Source organism: Cryptosporidium sp. chipmunk genotype I (genome assembly GCF_004936735.1).
Source record: "Cryptosporidium sp. chipmunk genotype I strain 37763 chromosome Unknown contig_25, whole genome shotgun sequence".
NCBI classification, from domain to species: Eukaryota; Apicomplexa; class Conoidasida; order Eucoccidiorida; family Cryptosporidiidae; genus Cryptosporidium; species Cryptosporidium sp. chipmunk genotype I.
This window is the reverse complement of record NW_027125608.1, coordinates 122027-137959: the sequence shown is the minus strand read 5'-3', so window position 1 is coordinate 137959 and position 15933 is coordinate 122027. Positions and strand designations below refer to the sequence as shown.

Sequence of the window (15933 nt, the reverse complement as noted above, 5' to 3'; positions counted from 1 at the left end):
CCACATGAAATTTGTAATAAATTCAAAAAATTTATTTAAATAATTTCAAATTAATAAATATTTGTTGTAACTATTATTAACTTTAATTATTTTATAAAGAATTAAATTAAATAAATTCAATTCTTTTTAATAATATGAAGGAAGTGATAATTAAAAGAATACCTATTATAATGAAGTGAATCAGTAATTAAATAATTAATATCTAAATTTGGGTTTATTTATTTTCAGAATTTGAACGCCTTTATGTAAATTAATACTAATATATATATATATATATATATATTTTTTTTTTTTAAAATAGTCATTAATTGCCTTTAAGTCTTGGCGGGAACCCCAATTTGACAATAATGTAATTAGTAATCGAGTAATTAAATCTTAGCAAAGAAATGATTTTGAAGGGTTTATACTAATGAGAGAGTGCCACTATTCAATTCTAGAGGTAGATTATAAAGCGACATTTGATGAGATTCGTCAAGCATATAAACAATTATCATTAAAATGGCATCCTGACAAAAACAGAAATAATGTTGAGGAGGCAACTCATAGATTTCAGTTAATAGCAGCAGCCTATGAGGTACTAAGCGATCCTAATGAGAGAGCTTGGTATGACTCTCATAGAAAGCAGATTTTATCGGAAAGTAATTCTGGAGCGTATAATGAAGATGATCCAAATTACGATCCATCAGAAATAAATATATGGAAATATTTTTCAAGAGACATATTTGGTGATTTTAACGATGATAATAACGGATTTTATACAGTTTATAAGAAATTGTTTGAGGATATTATAGAGGAGGAGGTGAAATACTTATCAAAAAATTCAAGCGAATATACATTTTGGAAGAGTGCAAATAGATTTGGAGATAGTAAAACAAACTTGGATACTGTGATGGAATTTTATAGGTTTTGGAGTAATTTTTCATCTACTCGTACATTTTCTTGGAAAGATTTGTGGAATTTGAATCAGGCTCAAAATAGGCAAATAAGAAGAGCAATGGAGACTGAAAATATCAAAGAGAGAAAGAAAGGAAGAAAAGAGTATAATGAAACAATTAGGAAACTTGTGGAATATGTTAAGAAGCGAGACCCAAGAGTTGTTTCATATATGAGGAATAAGTCTGAGCAAATGTTGAAATTACAGAAAGAAAAAGAAATGCAAAAGAAAATGGAGGAGGAGGTGAGAAGAAGAGCTAGAGAGGAAGCTAGAATTGAGGAGATTAAAAGAATGGAGGAGTTGGAAACTGAAAGAAGGGAGCTATATGGGAGTGATTCAATTCAAGAAAGTGATCAAGATGTTGAATCTTGTGAAACTGTTATTTACTCTTGTAAATTGTGTAATAAGACTTTTAAAAGTAAACAACAGCTTAATTCACACGTTAATAGCAAGAGGCACATGTCAAAGCTTAATGAGTTGAAGAAGAAGGATCCCGAAAAGTACTATTTATTGATTAATAGTATGGCTGATACTTTAGAAGAAACAGATGATGATCATCTAGAATCTGAGCCTGTAGATTTTGAAAATGAAGGTGAGGACGCTTTTATCTTCTCAGGATTGGAATCAGAAGATAATAAAGAAAGTTTTGTGAATGATGATAACCCAAAACAACAGAAACAGAAACAAAAGAAGAAGCAAAAACAAAGACTGAAACGGGAACTGGAAAAGCAAAATCTGATGAAGGGATACAAAGGAGAGGAAGAAGATATTAGCGTGGAAAAGATCACAGAAATGATGGATAGCTTAAATAGAAAAGGGACTAAAGGTAAAAGCAGATTTTTGTTAGATGGTTTCGAAGATTCAACAAACTTAGAATCTGAGGGAGGATCAGTAATAGTTAGTAAAAAATCAAAGGGAAAGAAAAAAGGAGATAAAGTTGCAAAAGGAAACTCTAATAACAATGATAGCAATAATAAAGAATTAATGTGGAAATGCTTAGTATGTAGCCAGGTTTTTGAGTCCAGAAATAAGTTATTTACACACGTAAAGGAGAAAAATCACGCACAAATAAAGAGCAGCAGTAATTATAAAAATTCTAAGGTTAAAAAGTAGAAGATTAATAGAAATATGCTTTTAAGTTAATTATTAAATAATATTACTTTAAATTTACAATGGTTTCCACTTGTTGAAATATCACTAATTCCTTGTTTTTTTTTTGAAAATTCCGGCTTAAATCCTGTGTTATTATCCTCATCTTTATTTCCAAAAGAAAGAACGTCATTTGAATTTAAAATCTGGCTCTTTATCTTGATATTATTAACATAAGTCCCGTTCACAGAATTACAATCTACAAGATAAATCTGATCTTTACCTTGACTATTCTTTTTAACATATATATAAGCATGATTTCTAGAAAGCTTTAGTAAATCCTTATTTGGAACTATTTTACCAGGAAAATCACAATCCGAATTCCTTCCAATCTTTAATCCAGAATTCCCAACTTGAAACAAAATTTTCTTTCCTAAATTCTTATTATTTGTAGGAATATACTCCAAAATACATACAGGATTTGTCACATTTCCTGAATTAGTTATAATATTCTCAATATTACTGCTTATTGATTCTATTTTACTATTAATGTCCTTAATTTCATTATTTAAATAGTTAAAATTACTATTTTGTGTATAACTTTCTTGTGAAGATTCAATCTTTCTAAATCTCTTATGAGAGTTTAAAATCTCGTATTCATTATCATCCATCTCTATTCCATCTTCTTCGAATTCCTCACTCCCCACACTCTGACTTCTTACTATTTCCACAGAGTCTTCAAACTCACTGCATTCTACCGAATCCGAGTAAAACTCATCACCTTCCTCTGAAATAAACCCTCTCATTATCTAATTTCTCAAAATATACCTTTTATTCAATTCCAACTCTTCAATAAACATTTAATCTTTGCAATCCTATTTTTCGTTACCTTTTTATGTATTGTTTTTGTGAGGAACAATTCCCGCCAAAACATGTACATGTCACGTCCACACATTTTAAATACAAATATAATAAATATATAAAGAAAAATAAAAGTATTCAATTTTCTAAACTTTTTAAATATTGAAATTGAAATTCTGTAAAAAAAGATTAAGAAAACTTTTTCTAAATTTCTAAAATATATAATGCTGTAAAAATTAATGCATGCAGGACTATTCCTGCACTCAGTAAACTTTGATTTTTTTACTTCCTTTGTTATTATTGGAGCTGTTAATAATATTTCTAAGCTTATTGATTTGCCTCTTTACTTTTCTTGAGCTACAATTCTGATTAAATGCGTTCAAGTAATTGCTGGATTCTGAAATCTTTCTCTCCAAAATACCAGTGCATTTGCTATTACTTCCGGTATTATAATTATTTACTATCAAAATAATAGACTTTGAAAGGGAAATCAAAGATTTCAAAAGCTCTAATCTTTGCATTTCAGTGGTAAATTTAATATTTTCAGAGTCTGAAGAAACTTTACTAATATTTTCTGTCGTATCGTCCGTAATACAATTGTCAATCATTTTTACCACAACTTGAATCATATCCTGAATATGTTCATCACTATCTTCACCAGAATCTCCTGAGCAGGTACTGCATGCTATTAGGGTATGATTAATTAAAGTAGTATACTCTCTAAGCTGATATGAGCCTTTTGAAAACTTAACAGTTTCCTCAAAGTTGTTAATGAAACTTTGGGTTAAAAACCTCAACGAGTTATTGTTATTATTATTATTATTATTATTGGAGTTTTTAATCCTATACATGAGCTTAGTCAGGAATGAAGAGGTAACTATACCAAATCTTTTCTGACTAATCCATTTCTTTATCAGATCTTGTGCTATAAGTTGGCCAATAAGTGCATTTTTCCCATCCATCATTACAATTAAAGCAATTAAATTGATTGAAAATGTCTCAAAATGCCTCGAATAATTCTCCATCTTGCTTCTAAGTTGTTTTCCATTGCTTTTCTTGCTCCAACGACTCATTGTTTGAGGCTCAACAATTGGTTTACCAATGATATGAACCAAAAGTTTAAATAGATCTCCCAATTCGTCCAAACTTGTGTCAGCTTTCTCCTTTAAAACAGCCAAATGCATAAACTTGTTTATAATTGAAGCTAACTTGTTTACATAGTCTGAAAAAATGGTTAAAGTACTTCGGATAGAATAGTATAGAGCATGTTTACATCCCAATCTAAATCCTTCTAGAAGTATTATTACTGCACGAACTAATCCAATACAGACCTCTCTATTCGGCACACTTTTCGGTTTATATTGTTCGGAAATCAAAGAAATTGTTTCCAACATCCTTAACTTATTCTGCATTTCATTATTAATTCTTTGAATTTGTAACTTCTCTTGCTCCTTTTGCTCTTTCTGTCTTTCGTATTTGGGAGGTAATGGAGTATCCTCGTCATTCAACAAATGGGAAATCATAGATTCATTGTCATTATACGATATTATCTCATCCTTGTTATCCCCTCCACTACTATTATCATAATCATCCTCTTCGAAGTCATTAAAAAACTCACGTTCTTTGGAAAATATATTTGGCTTCAAAAGCTGAGAAACTTTGTCTTTGTCGAGAGAGGAGCTGTGTTTAGATCCTCCTCTCTTACTCTCAAGTTCAACACCACCCTCATTATCATCTGCCTCAACTTCAAGCTCTATCTCAGAATCACCATCGTCATAATTATCATCATTTCCATCAATTAAACTTGAGTGAGCATTCCATAAGTCAGGAAGCTGAGCAATTTTTTGAGAAAACTCTACTAGAAGTTTTGTGTTCAAGTTGCTGGAAATGTCCAAAGTTCTGATATTTAGCTGGAATAAGAGACTTAAACCTGCAAGACAGCTAGGATAGTCATTATCTTCGTCCTTATCCAAATCATCACTTTGACTTTCCACCTGATTACCTTCATTGATAATATCCAACCTGATCATTGATTTGAAGGTTGCCTCCAACCTCTTGAATTTATCGTTACCTGACTTCAACAAAGAGGAAATCAGTTCCAAAATGTAGCTGGAATTGCAATCCTCCATTATATAATATGTCAACAGACAGCTCTCAATAAGACTGCATGAGATATCAAACTTAGTCTCCGGAGTCTTTCCATCCAAAATAGCAGTGAAAAGCTTCTTATTCTTATTAAACAGCTTTTTATTACCTTCAAAGTTAGTAGATTGATTAGTCTTATCAAATAGCTCAGCAATTTTATTTCTATAAGAAGAAACACCCTCGATAAGGACGGAATTCCTACTAATAATATCACCATTTTGAGTATCTTCTAAAAACATGACCAAATCGTTGGTACATTTTCCTATAATCTTTTCGAGTCTGGGGAAAGTCATTTGGCGATAATTCTCAACCCAATTTTCATCACAAGCTCCAAAAGTTATAATAGAGTCCAGTAAAGGATACAAATGAGATGAAAGCTTTAGTACAAGAGGTAAAATGTCCTTTTCTTCTCCAGTACTTGAAGAGCTGAATGAAACCTGCACAAATTCTAACATTATGTTATGGACCCACTGTACCTTTCTCCAATATATATTGACTTTCTCATCTCCTTCTTCGTTGTTTTTATCAGAATCTGAGATGTTCATAATCTCATCCACTTGATTATTGTCTTTCCTTTCCAACTTACTTTGTCTAACTTCATCAGAATACTCTTTTAAGATCTCGTCTATTAAAAGTTTACCCTGCGAAATTATAATAGAGTCAGAGGATTGGCCTTCTTCTTTAGATAAAAGATCTGAAAACATTCTAATCAAATGTTTCATCCTAGCTCCTGTTTTTAACATAAGAGACTTGATAATAATCCAAAAAATCCTGACTCGTTCCTTTTCAGAATTCAAAACTGGCTTCTCTAAACTCTCTTTAAGGAACATAAGTTTAGAGATTTGAGTATTTTCGGTTTCATTCCAGAACAATGCAATTACCAAGTCACTGACAACAAAAGGAATCAAATTCCTTATATTGGCTTCTAATTTAATGGTTGGATTTGAAGATACAGATCTCAGTCTTTCATCATATTCAGTAGCAAGGTCATTTACTGTTCCAAATATAAATCTCGAAAAATCTCGAATTTGATTAAACTGAGATTTATTAATAAAGTGAGTTTCAATTCCTTTACCTGTAATAATGTCAACTAGGGTTTGCAAAAATAAAGTAGAAAATGATGATAAAGGATTCCTCTCATTCAAAGAAGTCTTAAGAGCCCAGTTGAGCGACTTCGAATGGTCAGAAATGAAATTCTTCAAGGCTCTAACAAAAGACTTTTCTGAGAAATTACATTTATTTGATGAAAATGCTGAAAGTTTAAGCTGAGAAAATATTTGAAGGATCATTCTTGCTCCAAAATAGTGCTTTTGTGGAGAATAGACTCCAGAAAAGTACTTTTCTTCAATCTCATTAACCAGATCAGAAACTAACTGGCCAGATATCTTTTCATTTAAACATGGTGATTCCAATATATAAGTCAATAAATCGAATAGAAAACTTGGAATTCTTGGACTAAACAACGAAAAGTATTGAATATTAGCAAGAACAATTTCCCATCTATTCTTATAGAAAAGGTATCCAGGATTAAATAATAGCTTACTCCAGTCCTCCCATTTATCACTAATACGTGCAGATATATCACATGTCTGGGAAATTTCAGAGCATCCGACAACTCCATTAATAACTACTCCATCTCTACCTTCAAGAAACAGTCTCAGCTTTAAGAACAAAGATAATACAGGAATCTGAGAGGCAAGTTGATTCCTTTTTGTTTCGTTTACTTCGGATTTATCCAAAAATCGTGTGTCAAAAACATTCCAAAGCTTTGATGAAACGTACTTAATTGGTAGCCTTGGATCATATTCACAGCAGTCTCTAACAATCAAATATATAATCTCACAAACCATATCCTGAAGATAAATCTTTATGCCATAAATCATCCACAAATTTTCAATAGTTTGTTCTATGTAAGGTCTGGAGATATTCTTTTTAAAAAATCCTGTCTTAATTATAGCCAAATATCCAAGAAGAAGACCAATAACCCTATCTCTAACATCTCCAACAGTTCCTGATAAAGACTTTCCCTTAATTTCCTTCTTCATTCCCTCTAAATAATGCTTCTCCAGCCCCTCCAAAACATCAGATACTGGAATCCTATATCTATCCAATATAATTGACAAACATGTACTGTAACCTCTTCTTACACATTCCCTCTGAGACTCCAAGCCTTTAATAAGCCGGCTTAATGTATACTCGAGATCTGCTCTACCATTGTTAACACCTGATAAAGTTATTATAGACTTTGTGCTTCCATCTTTAACTTTGGGATTACTAGAATTCTTAACAGAGTTATCAAGGCATTTAATAATTCCCTCTATAGAGGAGACTGATGTCTTCTCTTCAAAACTTCCTAAATCCCAAAAATATTGCAAAAATTCGGGACTATCCATTTTCTGATTTTCTTGTCAAAATGTCAAGACGGAACCTCTTTAAAGGGATAGCCCGCCCAAACAGAGGCATTTTTTTTAAGGGAAATAATTAAATGATTTGCCTCCAAATTAATTAGTAAAATAATTAAGTAATTTATTAATAGCAAGTTTTTCATGCGAGAGGATTTGAGATGGATTTGGTAATGCCATTTGGTATTTGATCATTCAAATCTTTGAATATTTTCAAAGTCTAGGTATGCCAATATATAGGGTTCCATTTCTTTAATGCAGTCATCTTCAATGTCACTCTTAAGGATCTCATAATGTTTATCATTTACGTTAAACTTGAAGGTAATTTCTTGAATATCATTGGAGTCCATTTCAGAGTACGAAAATAAGCACTTTAACTCTTCATTTGTGAAGTTGATTTCCTGCTTAGCTCCTCCTAGAAATGATCTGGCCAGGCCAGTTTTATGTAATTGCAGTCTGAATTTCCAATCTTCAATGGTTCCGGCTGCTATTAATCTGAATAAAAAGTTTATATATATGTTATTTGAGTTTCTCAAAATGATTACGGCTATTGATATTAAATAATTCTTACCTGTATATAACTACATCTTTTTTTTGACCTATTCTATAAGCTCTTCCTATTGCTTGCTCATCTTGGGTGGGATTCCAGTGTGGTTCCACTAGAATTATCTTGTTTGCACTAGTTAAGTTAAGGCCGGTAGATCCGATATGCTTTGACAACAGTAGGATCTTCTTTTCCTGAAAATGTTTAAGTTAACTTTTTACTTTAGATTACAGCTTACCTTATTATTGTTGAATGAATCAATACTAGCATTTCGCTCTTCCAGAGACTGCTTTCCTTCAAGTCTTTCCCACTCAATTTTGTTTGGAATTAAAATCGTAAGCTCCAACAAATCTAGCATTAGTAAACTTTCTGAAAATACCAAGATCTTATTTTCGTTAGACTTCAGAAGCTGCGGAATGATTAAATTAAGTATTTGTAGTTTAGTGCTCTGGCTTCTTAGAAGTTCAATATTAAGCTGAGGTAATCTGGATGCTGAGTTAAACACTAATTTATTTTGAGTAGATACACCAACTGCCTCTTTATTTGAAAAGTCTCCCAGTTTAAAATTATTCGCTTTTTCCTCTTCTTCTTCTTCCTCGAAATTGTCGCGACTTTTGTTTTTAAGTAAAAATCTCCATGATTGGAACTCAGACTTGAGCAAAAGCAAGGGGTGCTTGCAAACCTTGAGTAGATATATAATAAGTTCCAATACTGCTCCATTTTTTTGCTTATTTTGAAAAATTCCATCCGAATTATGAATAATTCTAGAAACTAAATGACTATCTAAGACTTCAATATATGACTCAGATTGATTTCTAGATAGATTATGCCACAAAACAATATCATACTTTTTTATATTGGAGAGATCATTTGAAAGCTTCTGGGTCTTGATATTACTCTCTGTTACATTAAATTTAGAAATTGTTTGCTTCGTTCTTCTTAATATGTATGGTCTAATAACATATTTAAGTTTATTAATAATCAATTCAGAAGTCTTCTTCTCATTTTCGAGTATGTTCCTATTGTTTAATTTATTAATATGTTTAGCATAATTGTGGTTAAACGCTTGGATGGTTTTTCCAAGTAGATTCGGCTTAACGCAATGTATTAATGACCAAAGTTCTGTTAGCCTATTTTGGAAAGGAGTTCCAGTGCACAAAATAGTACAATAACTCTTCAAAGTTTGCATATCTTTAAAAAGTCTTGTTTTACAGTTCTTTAATTTGTGAGCCTCATCCACAACTACAATGTCCCATGGAATATTAAAGTCTCTATCAAGCTCTCTATATTGTGAAATTTCCTTCAAATAATCTCCGGGAGTAACTTTAGACCCTAAATGATTTCTAAGAAACCGGCATTGAACACTTTTCAAAGCAATACAATGTAATTTGTGGACATCGTTTCTAAAGGTCTCAAAAGTAGTAATCAAAATTCCTCCTCTTTTACTTGAGTAAAGGCTTCTTAGTGCCTCATCTCGTGTATTTGAATTCCCATGATAAATGAATTTTGGAATTTTTGGACACCACTTATCCAACTCTTCCTCCCATTGTGATATTAAGCTTACAGGGAGCATTATTAAAATGAAGGCTACAATCTCTGATCTATACAAAGCTCCAATGAAAACAGATACTTGAATAGTCTTTCCAAGTCCCATTTCATCTGCAAGTATTCCCCCCTCACTTTTTCTAAACCTGTTCCACATCCACCTAACACCATCATATTGATGTGGATGTTCTCTTAAATTTCCATAGATCTTTGGTGAAATATACAATTTCCTTTTAATTCTTCCTGAGTTACTTTTTAAACAATACTCTAGTTTATTTGAATTCCAGTACCACCCAGTATACACTTCGTAAGGGGGATCAACGTGATCATCCTCCTCAATAAATTGATTTCTATGATCATCATTATCCTCAGAATCTGAGATTGGGACTTTTGAGAAAAATGAATCGTCAATAAACAAACCTTCGAATGGCACTACTGACTCCTCATCAATTATATGAATCACTTTTTGCTTCCCTTCAACTTCTTCGTCATTTATTAGCCGAGTTCTTCTTCTTTCATGCTTCTCAAATCCCTCTTTCTTTTCCAGTATCTTCACTTTTTCGGATATAGCCACATTTTCTATCTTATTAACTAAATCATCCAAATCAGTTTCATCCACACTTAAACCTTCATCTCCATTTTTGGAATTCTCTTTATGGAGATCTGCTTTACATTCTAAAAAAATCGAGCTTTCTTTCTTTTCTTTCATTAATATTTGCGGATAATTTATGCTTTCTATATTGTGAAACTCAGCTCCATCACTCAAGAAATTTACATTCTTTACTATTTATCTTTATTCTGTTTTAATGGTGCTTAAGTGACTAACCTTGCACTTTTTTCAAAAGAATAATTAATAAAAATACATAAAAATGGCCCTTTATTTCTCTTTCTAATCGAAAATTTTCATAATTAATTTATACTTTTTTTAAAATTTTTATTTCTAATTTAGATTATTTACCGGTATATAAATTTTTTCAATTTTTGAAAAAAGGGTACGTCCACATGCAACTTTGATACCGGTATAGATGCAAGTTTTTTAAAAATTTCATGCCAATAATTGTGCATGTGGACAAATTTATTAATAATAATTGTGTAATAAATATTATTTTTTTTTAAATAAAAAATATTTACATTCATTTTCTAATCTATATGTAAGCATCTATATAGAAATATAAATAAATAAATATTTACAAATATTCAGAAATAGATGTAATTAATCAATAATGAAAATAAGTGACAATGAGTGATAATGAGTGGTATAAGAATTGTAATTGGTATCATATATACCCAATAGGGCTATGCGGTGTAGAAAGAATAAATTCTGAAAAAATTGAAAGAGTTAACAAATTAAAAGAGTTGGGTTCAAAATCATGGATTCATCATTTAAAAAATTTGAATATTGGTGGAATATATATAGGACCTGTTTTTGAGTCAGTAGCACATGGATATGATACAACAGATTTGTTATCAATAGATAAAAGGTTAGGAAGCAATGAAGATTTTAAAAATCTTGTAAAAATATATCATTCAAATGGAATTAAGGTAATTATTGACGCAGTATTTAATCATGTTGGTAGAAACTTTTTTGCATTTAACGACATTAAGATAAATGGTAAAAATTCCAAGTATTGTGACTGGTTTAAAGGCTTGGATTTTTCGAAAAAATCTCAAAAAGGAGATAATTTTACTTATACCCCATGGGAAGGCTATTATGAGTTAGTGACTTTAAATCATGAAAATTATGACGTGAGAAAATACTTATTTGATGCTGTGGAGTTTTGGTTTAATGAATATGAAATTGATGGTTTAAGACTAGATGCTGCTGATTGTATTTCTATCGAATTTTGGAGAATATTTAGAGAATTATGTAAAACTAAATTTGGAAAAAACTTTGCTTTATTGGCAGAAATCATTCACGGTGATCAAAGGATTTGGGTAAGGCCAAATCCATCTGCTAGTATTAAATATGAGTATACTAACCAGCCATTTGATGGGATAACTAATTATGTTTTGTGGGATGCAATCTGGAAATCTCACCGCTTTAATAATCTTGAATTACTTGTAAATGTGATCTCTCAACAAAGTGATTTGTTTAGCAGCGGATGGATGTATAATTTTGTTGATAATCACGATGTAACTAGAATTGCAAGTCAAATTGAGACGGAAGACGACCTTTTAACTATTTTTATAATTCTCTTCACTCTGAATGGATCCCCTTCAATTTATTATGGGAGTGAATTCAAATTTAAAGGGGTTAAAGGAAGTGGAAGACGAGCAGACTTTGAACTTAGACCTAAGCTTACAATTGAGGATCTTGAATGGCTTAACTCTGATGCAAATGATGGATTTTTGGCTTTGATTAAGTTCATTTCTCAAATTAGAGGTCATCGAATTATAGGTAAGATTCTAACTCAAGGAGAATATTCATTAATATTTAATACCAAAACCTTGTTGGTATTTGAAAGGCGTATTAAAAAAGAGTTTATTTTTGTGGCCATTAATATTAATACAAAACCTGTTGAAGATGTTGAAATTGATTGGAGAGACAAGGATGGGTATTGGAGAGATATTTTATCTCCTTCAGATACTTATCAATCAAGAAATGGGAAAATCAAAATTAACGTACTACCAAACTGGGCAATTATTATTTCATCATATATTCCAAAGACTTCGTATATTCGGTACAAAATTAAAAAGTTTAAAAAAGTCTTATATAACATACCAACTTTAGATAAAAGTGAGTTGATGATGGATAATTAAGAAAATATATATTAAAGGACAATGTCATAATTCAAGAACATTATAATGTATTTAAGCACAAATTTGTGTTAAGAGAGATAAAATTTAACCAGATAGAACAAATGCTATAATCGGGTAACTAGATACTAGTCTAATGATTAAGATACCCCCCACTATACCTCGGTAAATTAAGGTATCTAATTTAATTCTTGATTCAAAAGTAGTTAATTTAATACCAAATAAAAACAAACAATTTTAAAAAAAGCAACTTAAAAGGCTTGAACATTATTAATCAGGCATACAAATCTAAAACATAACATCTAAAATAACTTCCAAATAATGCATAACCTTGTATTCCTGGTGTCAAAGAAAATATACAATATTCAACCTTCCTATTTATATTTCGAGGTTAATCCTCCAAGGATCGAGAATCTATCACTGATTGAAGAATATGAATACTTCTCACCATTAATTATATAAGTTGACATATCATTATTGAATTTTGCAGAACTCCCCAAATATGAAGTTCCACTATAAATTTCAGGTGAAATGTTAGACATTTTTGAACTTAACCTATCAGAATACGCAACAAAAGCAACAATAACAGTAATATCGTCAGGTTTACCACCCTCAATATGTCTATTAACATCAATCAAAGCTCCTTCACTAAAAGGTGTTACTTTGGCTCTTGACCCTGAAGGAACATTATTTGCAGCTTTTAAAGCATAAGTAAGTAATTCTTTTGCAATAAAATCTGCAACCATGACAGGATTATCATCAAAAACCCTACCATACCTTTTTCTTGCTTGATTTACAATATCAATAATATCTTCATCAAAAATATTATCAAATATCCCATCAGTACCAATAATTATCAAGTCCCCTGGATTTACATCAACCCTAAAAGACTGAGCCACACTTGCAGCTCTCTTTAAGATTTCATCATTTGAGCAATTAATATCTGGCATAATAGTAAGCTGATGTGGACAATTAAAGAAATGTTGTTGAACTTCGCTTCTAGCAGCGATATCATATCCACCAACTGATATAGTAAGTGGTAATCTTCTTCTTGGATCTCCAGTAATAGGTTTTCTGTCTATTGGATTCTCAATGAATGGTATTGGTGGAAGGTTTTGTGGCTCTTTTTTTGATGGCCTTAAAACAATCATTTGAGAGTCACCCACATTTGAGACCCAAAGTTGGTTACCATCAAGGAAGCATAGTAAGCAAGTTGTAGATCCATAGGAAGCACAATTTGAACAAGATCTACATAGTATATGTTTGAGAAATTCATAAGAATGAAATGGGATTGAATTTTTATAAAAAGTTTTCTGTGATATTGAATCAAACTGTACTCTGTTATTTTCTCTAATATTACAAAGCTCAACACAGTTTTTTAGTAGTTCTGAAGGTAACTGACTGGGGTCAAATCCTTCAGACTCTACTGAGGACACTCCATCAGCTATTCCAAGTAAATTCCATGAAACCAACCAAGAATCTGCATTAATACTACTTTTCTGTTGTTTTAACTCATGCTGGGAAGAAATTGCTGCTCCAAAGAAGCTAAGCTCATCAGCTCTACTTATGTCTAACTCCTTAGTAGTATCCTCCAGCATCTTCTTTGCAAAACCTCCTTGTTGAAAACAACCACATATGAATTCGCTGGCAACATTCCACATTTTAAGCTGGACTTTAAATTTTTAAAAAGAAGAAGAGAGAAATAAAATAATATCTAACCTTGATTCGGCTTATTGTTCAACTTAAGAAATCCCACCAGCTGATTGTAATTCAATTATTCAGCTTTATTTTCCGGTCCAATTGTTGTTCCGTAAATGATTTCAAAGCTATTTGTAATTTGAAGCTCTATTCAGTTTACAAGGCAAAAATACAAACATTTAAGTGTTTGCCTATTGACCACTTTTTTTCAAGCCCTCATAAATCAACTATACTTAATATATACAATGTGTAATTACTTTTTTCTATTACTAATTGTAAATTGGGATTAATTAATTTACTTAAGTATATTTATATATCTCATTAAATATATTATTTAATTTTGAGCTTCAGAACACTCTTTTTAATCAATTATTTTAAAAATTATTAATAAAATTATTAATTTATGGTAATCCTCATAAGTTTACTTTTTTACACATATATAGATTCATACATCAATTCATGCATATATTTTGGCGCTAAAACCATGGCGCCGGTTTGGCATTTATTTGTAACATGTATAGTGAAATATGTTGTAGGGGGGTGAGGAGGAAGGGGAGGTGAGGGAAGAAAATTGTGGGGAAATGAATTGAAAGGGATGAAAACAAGAAATATGAGTGGAAGTGGCATATTTGGAAACAAACTACATTAAAAATGAGGAACGTAACAGCTAAAATGAAATAACTTGCAAGTGAGTATCATTCTCTGGATCTGTGGAAGTTTTGGTTATGCTTACATCATCATAGAAAATAAACTTTGTAAACTTTGGGCTGGAGTTTTTCCTGAATTGTTTGCTGTTAATTTTAGACAAAGAATTGGGGTTTAAGTGGTGTAAATCAAACATATTGAGAAATTTATCTGGTATAAAATAATCGTTAAAATCAGGTCCAACAACTTTGCTAACTGGAAATACTGAAATAAAATAAAGAATATCTTCCCGCGAGAATGTTAAACTTTTGAGGATGTAATTGTCGAAATTACAATTATTGAGTTGAAAGAAATTACCACTAATTGGAATAAGTTCCCCATGTCCAAGAAGAGTTAGAAAATTTTTTGATAAATTGGAATTTGAAAATTTACCACAAATCATAAATGAAATCATGTCGTAAAGGTTTACAACGACTATGTTGTTTTCTATCTTATTCAATTTGATTTGAGGGTTGAAGATTAGCTCACTTATAAAATTTTTCCAAATAATTTCTTTAATGGAATATCTTAAAGATTTAATACAGGAAATCTGCTGATTAATAGAACAGAAATATGTAAAATTAACACTTGCAAGAATTAGTCGTCTAAAATTCAAAAAGCATCCTCTCACATCAAACTCCCAAAAATCTATACTTTGTTTTTGAAGATTATAATGATCAGGAACCTCAAATCTTATTTTTGAGCTGTTTTCCAAGAAAATATTACCACGAATATATGAGTACCATAAAAACATATCATTTGTATTTATTTTGAAAAACCTTATTATCTTATTAAAAATGGGTTTAAATAAGGTTGAGCCAGTTTTGTGAAACTCTTCATACTTTATAAAACCTGTTGGATTTCTCTCAATAGTTAAAATAGAATTTAAATCAGATTCTTCAAAATTATGGTTTATACATATTATATCACACTTTGAAGCCATTTCCCTAAGATAATGAGCACTAAGATGGTTACATAGCCCTGCATTTCCAAGCAATATATTAACACAGTTATTAATTTTCATAATGTAAGAAAAAGTGTGTATATTTAGTTTTATTCAAAATACATTATTTTCACTCCAATTTCTCTATTATTTAGTTAAAAAAGAGTATTTTAGAGAATCAAACACCAAAATAAAAGGATTTCCTCAATTCTAATCTTCAGGAATATTATGTTACAAACTTTAAAGCATTCTGGCACTTGATATAAGCGTGTTCTTTATCATTACTAATAAGTTTGATCCCTACAATTTCTCTGTTTTATATACAATTCCA

The 15933-nt window shown here is 30.9% G+C and overlaps 7 protein-coding genes across 7 annotated transcripts; 2 read left to right on the top strand and 5 right to left on the bottom strand.

Annotated features, from left to right (window-relative positions):
• Window positions 1-409: 409 nt before the first annotated feature.
• Window positions 410-2047, top strand: ELE39_002278 (DNAj domain; the record flags this gene model as incomplete). The annotated part of the gene is made up of 1 exon (XM_067345128.1): window positions 410-2047. One exon carries the CDS (start codon window positions 410-412, stop codon window positions 2045-2047), a length of 1638 nt encoding a protein of 545 aa, XP_067200664.1.
• A 26-nt stretch (window positions 2048-2073) lies between these two features.
• Window positions 2074-2829, bottom strand: ELE39_002276 (forkhead associated domain (FHA) containing; the record flags this gene model as incomplete). The annotated part of the gene is made up of 1 exon (XM_067345126.1): window positions 2074-2829. The coding sequence occupies one exon, from the start codon at window positions 2827-2829 to the stop codon at window positions 2074-2076; it is 756 nt and encodes a 251-aa protein (XP_067200662.1).
• A 318-nt stretch (window positions 2830-3147) lies between these two features.
• On the bottom strand, window positions 3148-7422 carry ELE39_002275 (uncharacterized protein; the record flags this gene model as incomplete). Its single annotated transcript, XM_067345125.1, has 1 exon — window positions 3148-7422. The coding sequence occupies one exon, from the start codon at window positions 7420-7422 to the stop codon at window positions 3148-3150; it is 4275 nt and encodes a 1424-aa protein (XP_067200661.1).
• Window positions 7423-8192: 770 nt separating this feature from the next.
• ELE39_002274 (SNF2 family N-terminal domain-containing) lies at window positions 8193-10229 on the bottom strand (the record flags this gene model as incomplete). Its single annotated transcript, XM_067345124.1, has 1 exon — window positions 8193-10229. One exon carries the CDS (start codon window positions 10227-10229, stop codon window positions 8193-8195), a length of 2037 nt encoding a protein of 678 aa, XP_067200660.1.
• Window positions 10230-10759: 530 nt separating this feature from the next.
• ELE39_002273 (alpha amylase) lies at window positions 10760-12280 on the top strand (the record flags this gene model as incomplete). The annotated part of the gene is made up of 1 exon (XM_067345123.1): window positions 10760-12280. One exon carries the CDS (start codon window positions 10760-10762, stop codon window positions 12278-12280), a length of 1521 nt encoding a protein of 506 aa, XP_067200659.1.
• A 371-nt stretch (window positions 12281-12651) lies between these two features.
• ELE39_002272 (phosphatase 2C domain-containing) lies at window positions 12652-13938 on the bottom strand (the record flags this gene model as incomplete). Its single annotated transcript, XM_067345122.1, has 1 exon — window positions 12652-13938. The coding sequence occupies one exon, from the start codon at window positions 13936-13938 to the stop codon at window positions 12652-12654; it is 1287 nt and encodes a 428-aa protein (XP_067200658.1).
• A 704-nt stretch (window positions 13939-14642) lies between these two features.
• On the bottom strand, window positions 14643-15683 carry ELE39_002271 (uncharacterized protein; the record flags this gene model as incomplete). Its single annotated transcript, XM_067345121.1, has 1 exon — window positions 14643-15683. One exon carries the CDS (start codon window positions 15681-15683, stop codon window positions 14643-14645), a length of 1041 nt encoding a protein of 346 aa, XP_067200657.1.
• Window positions 15684-15933: the final 250 nt, after the last annotated feature.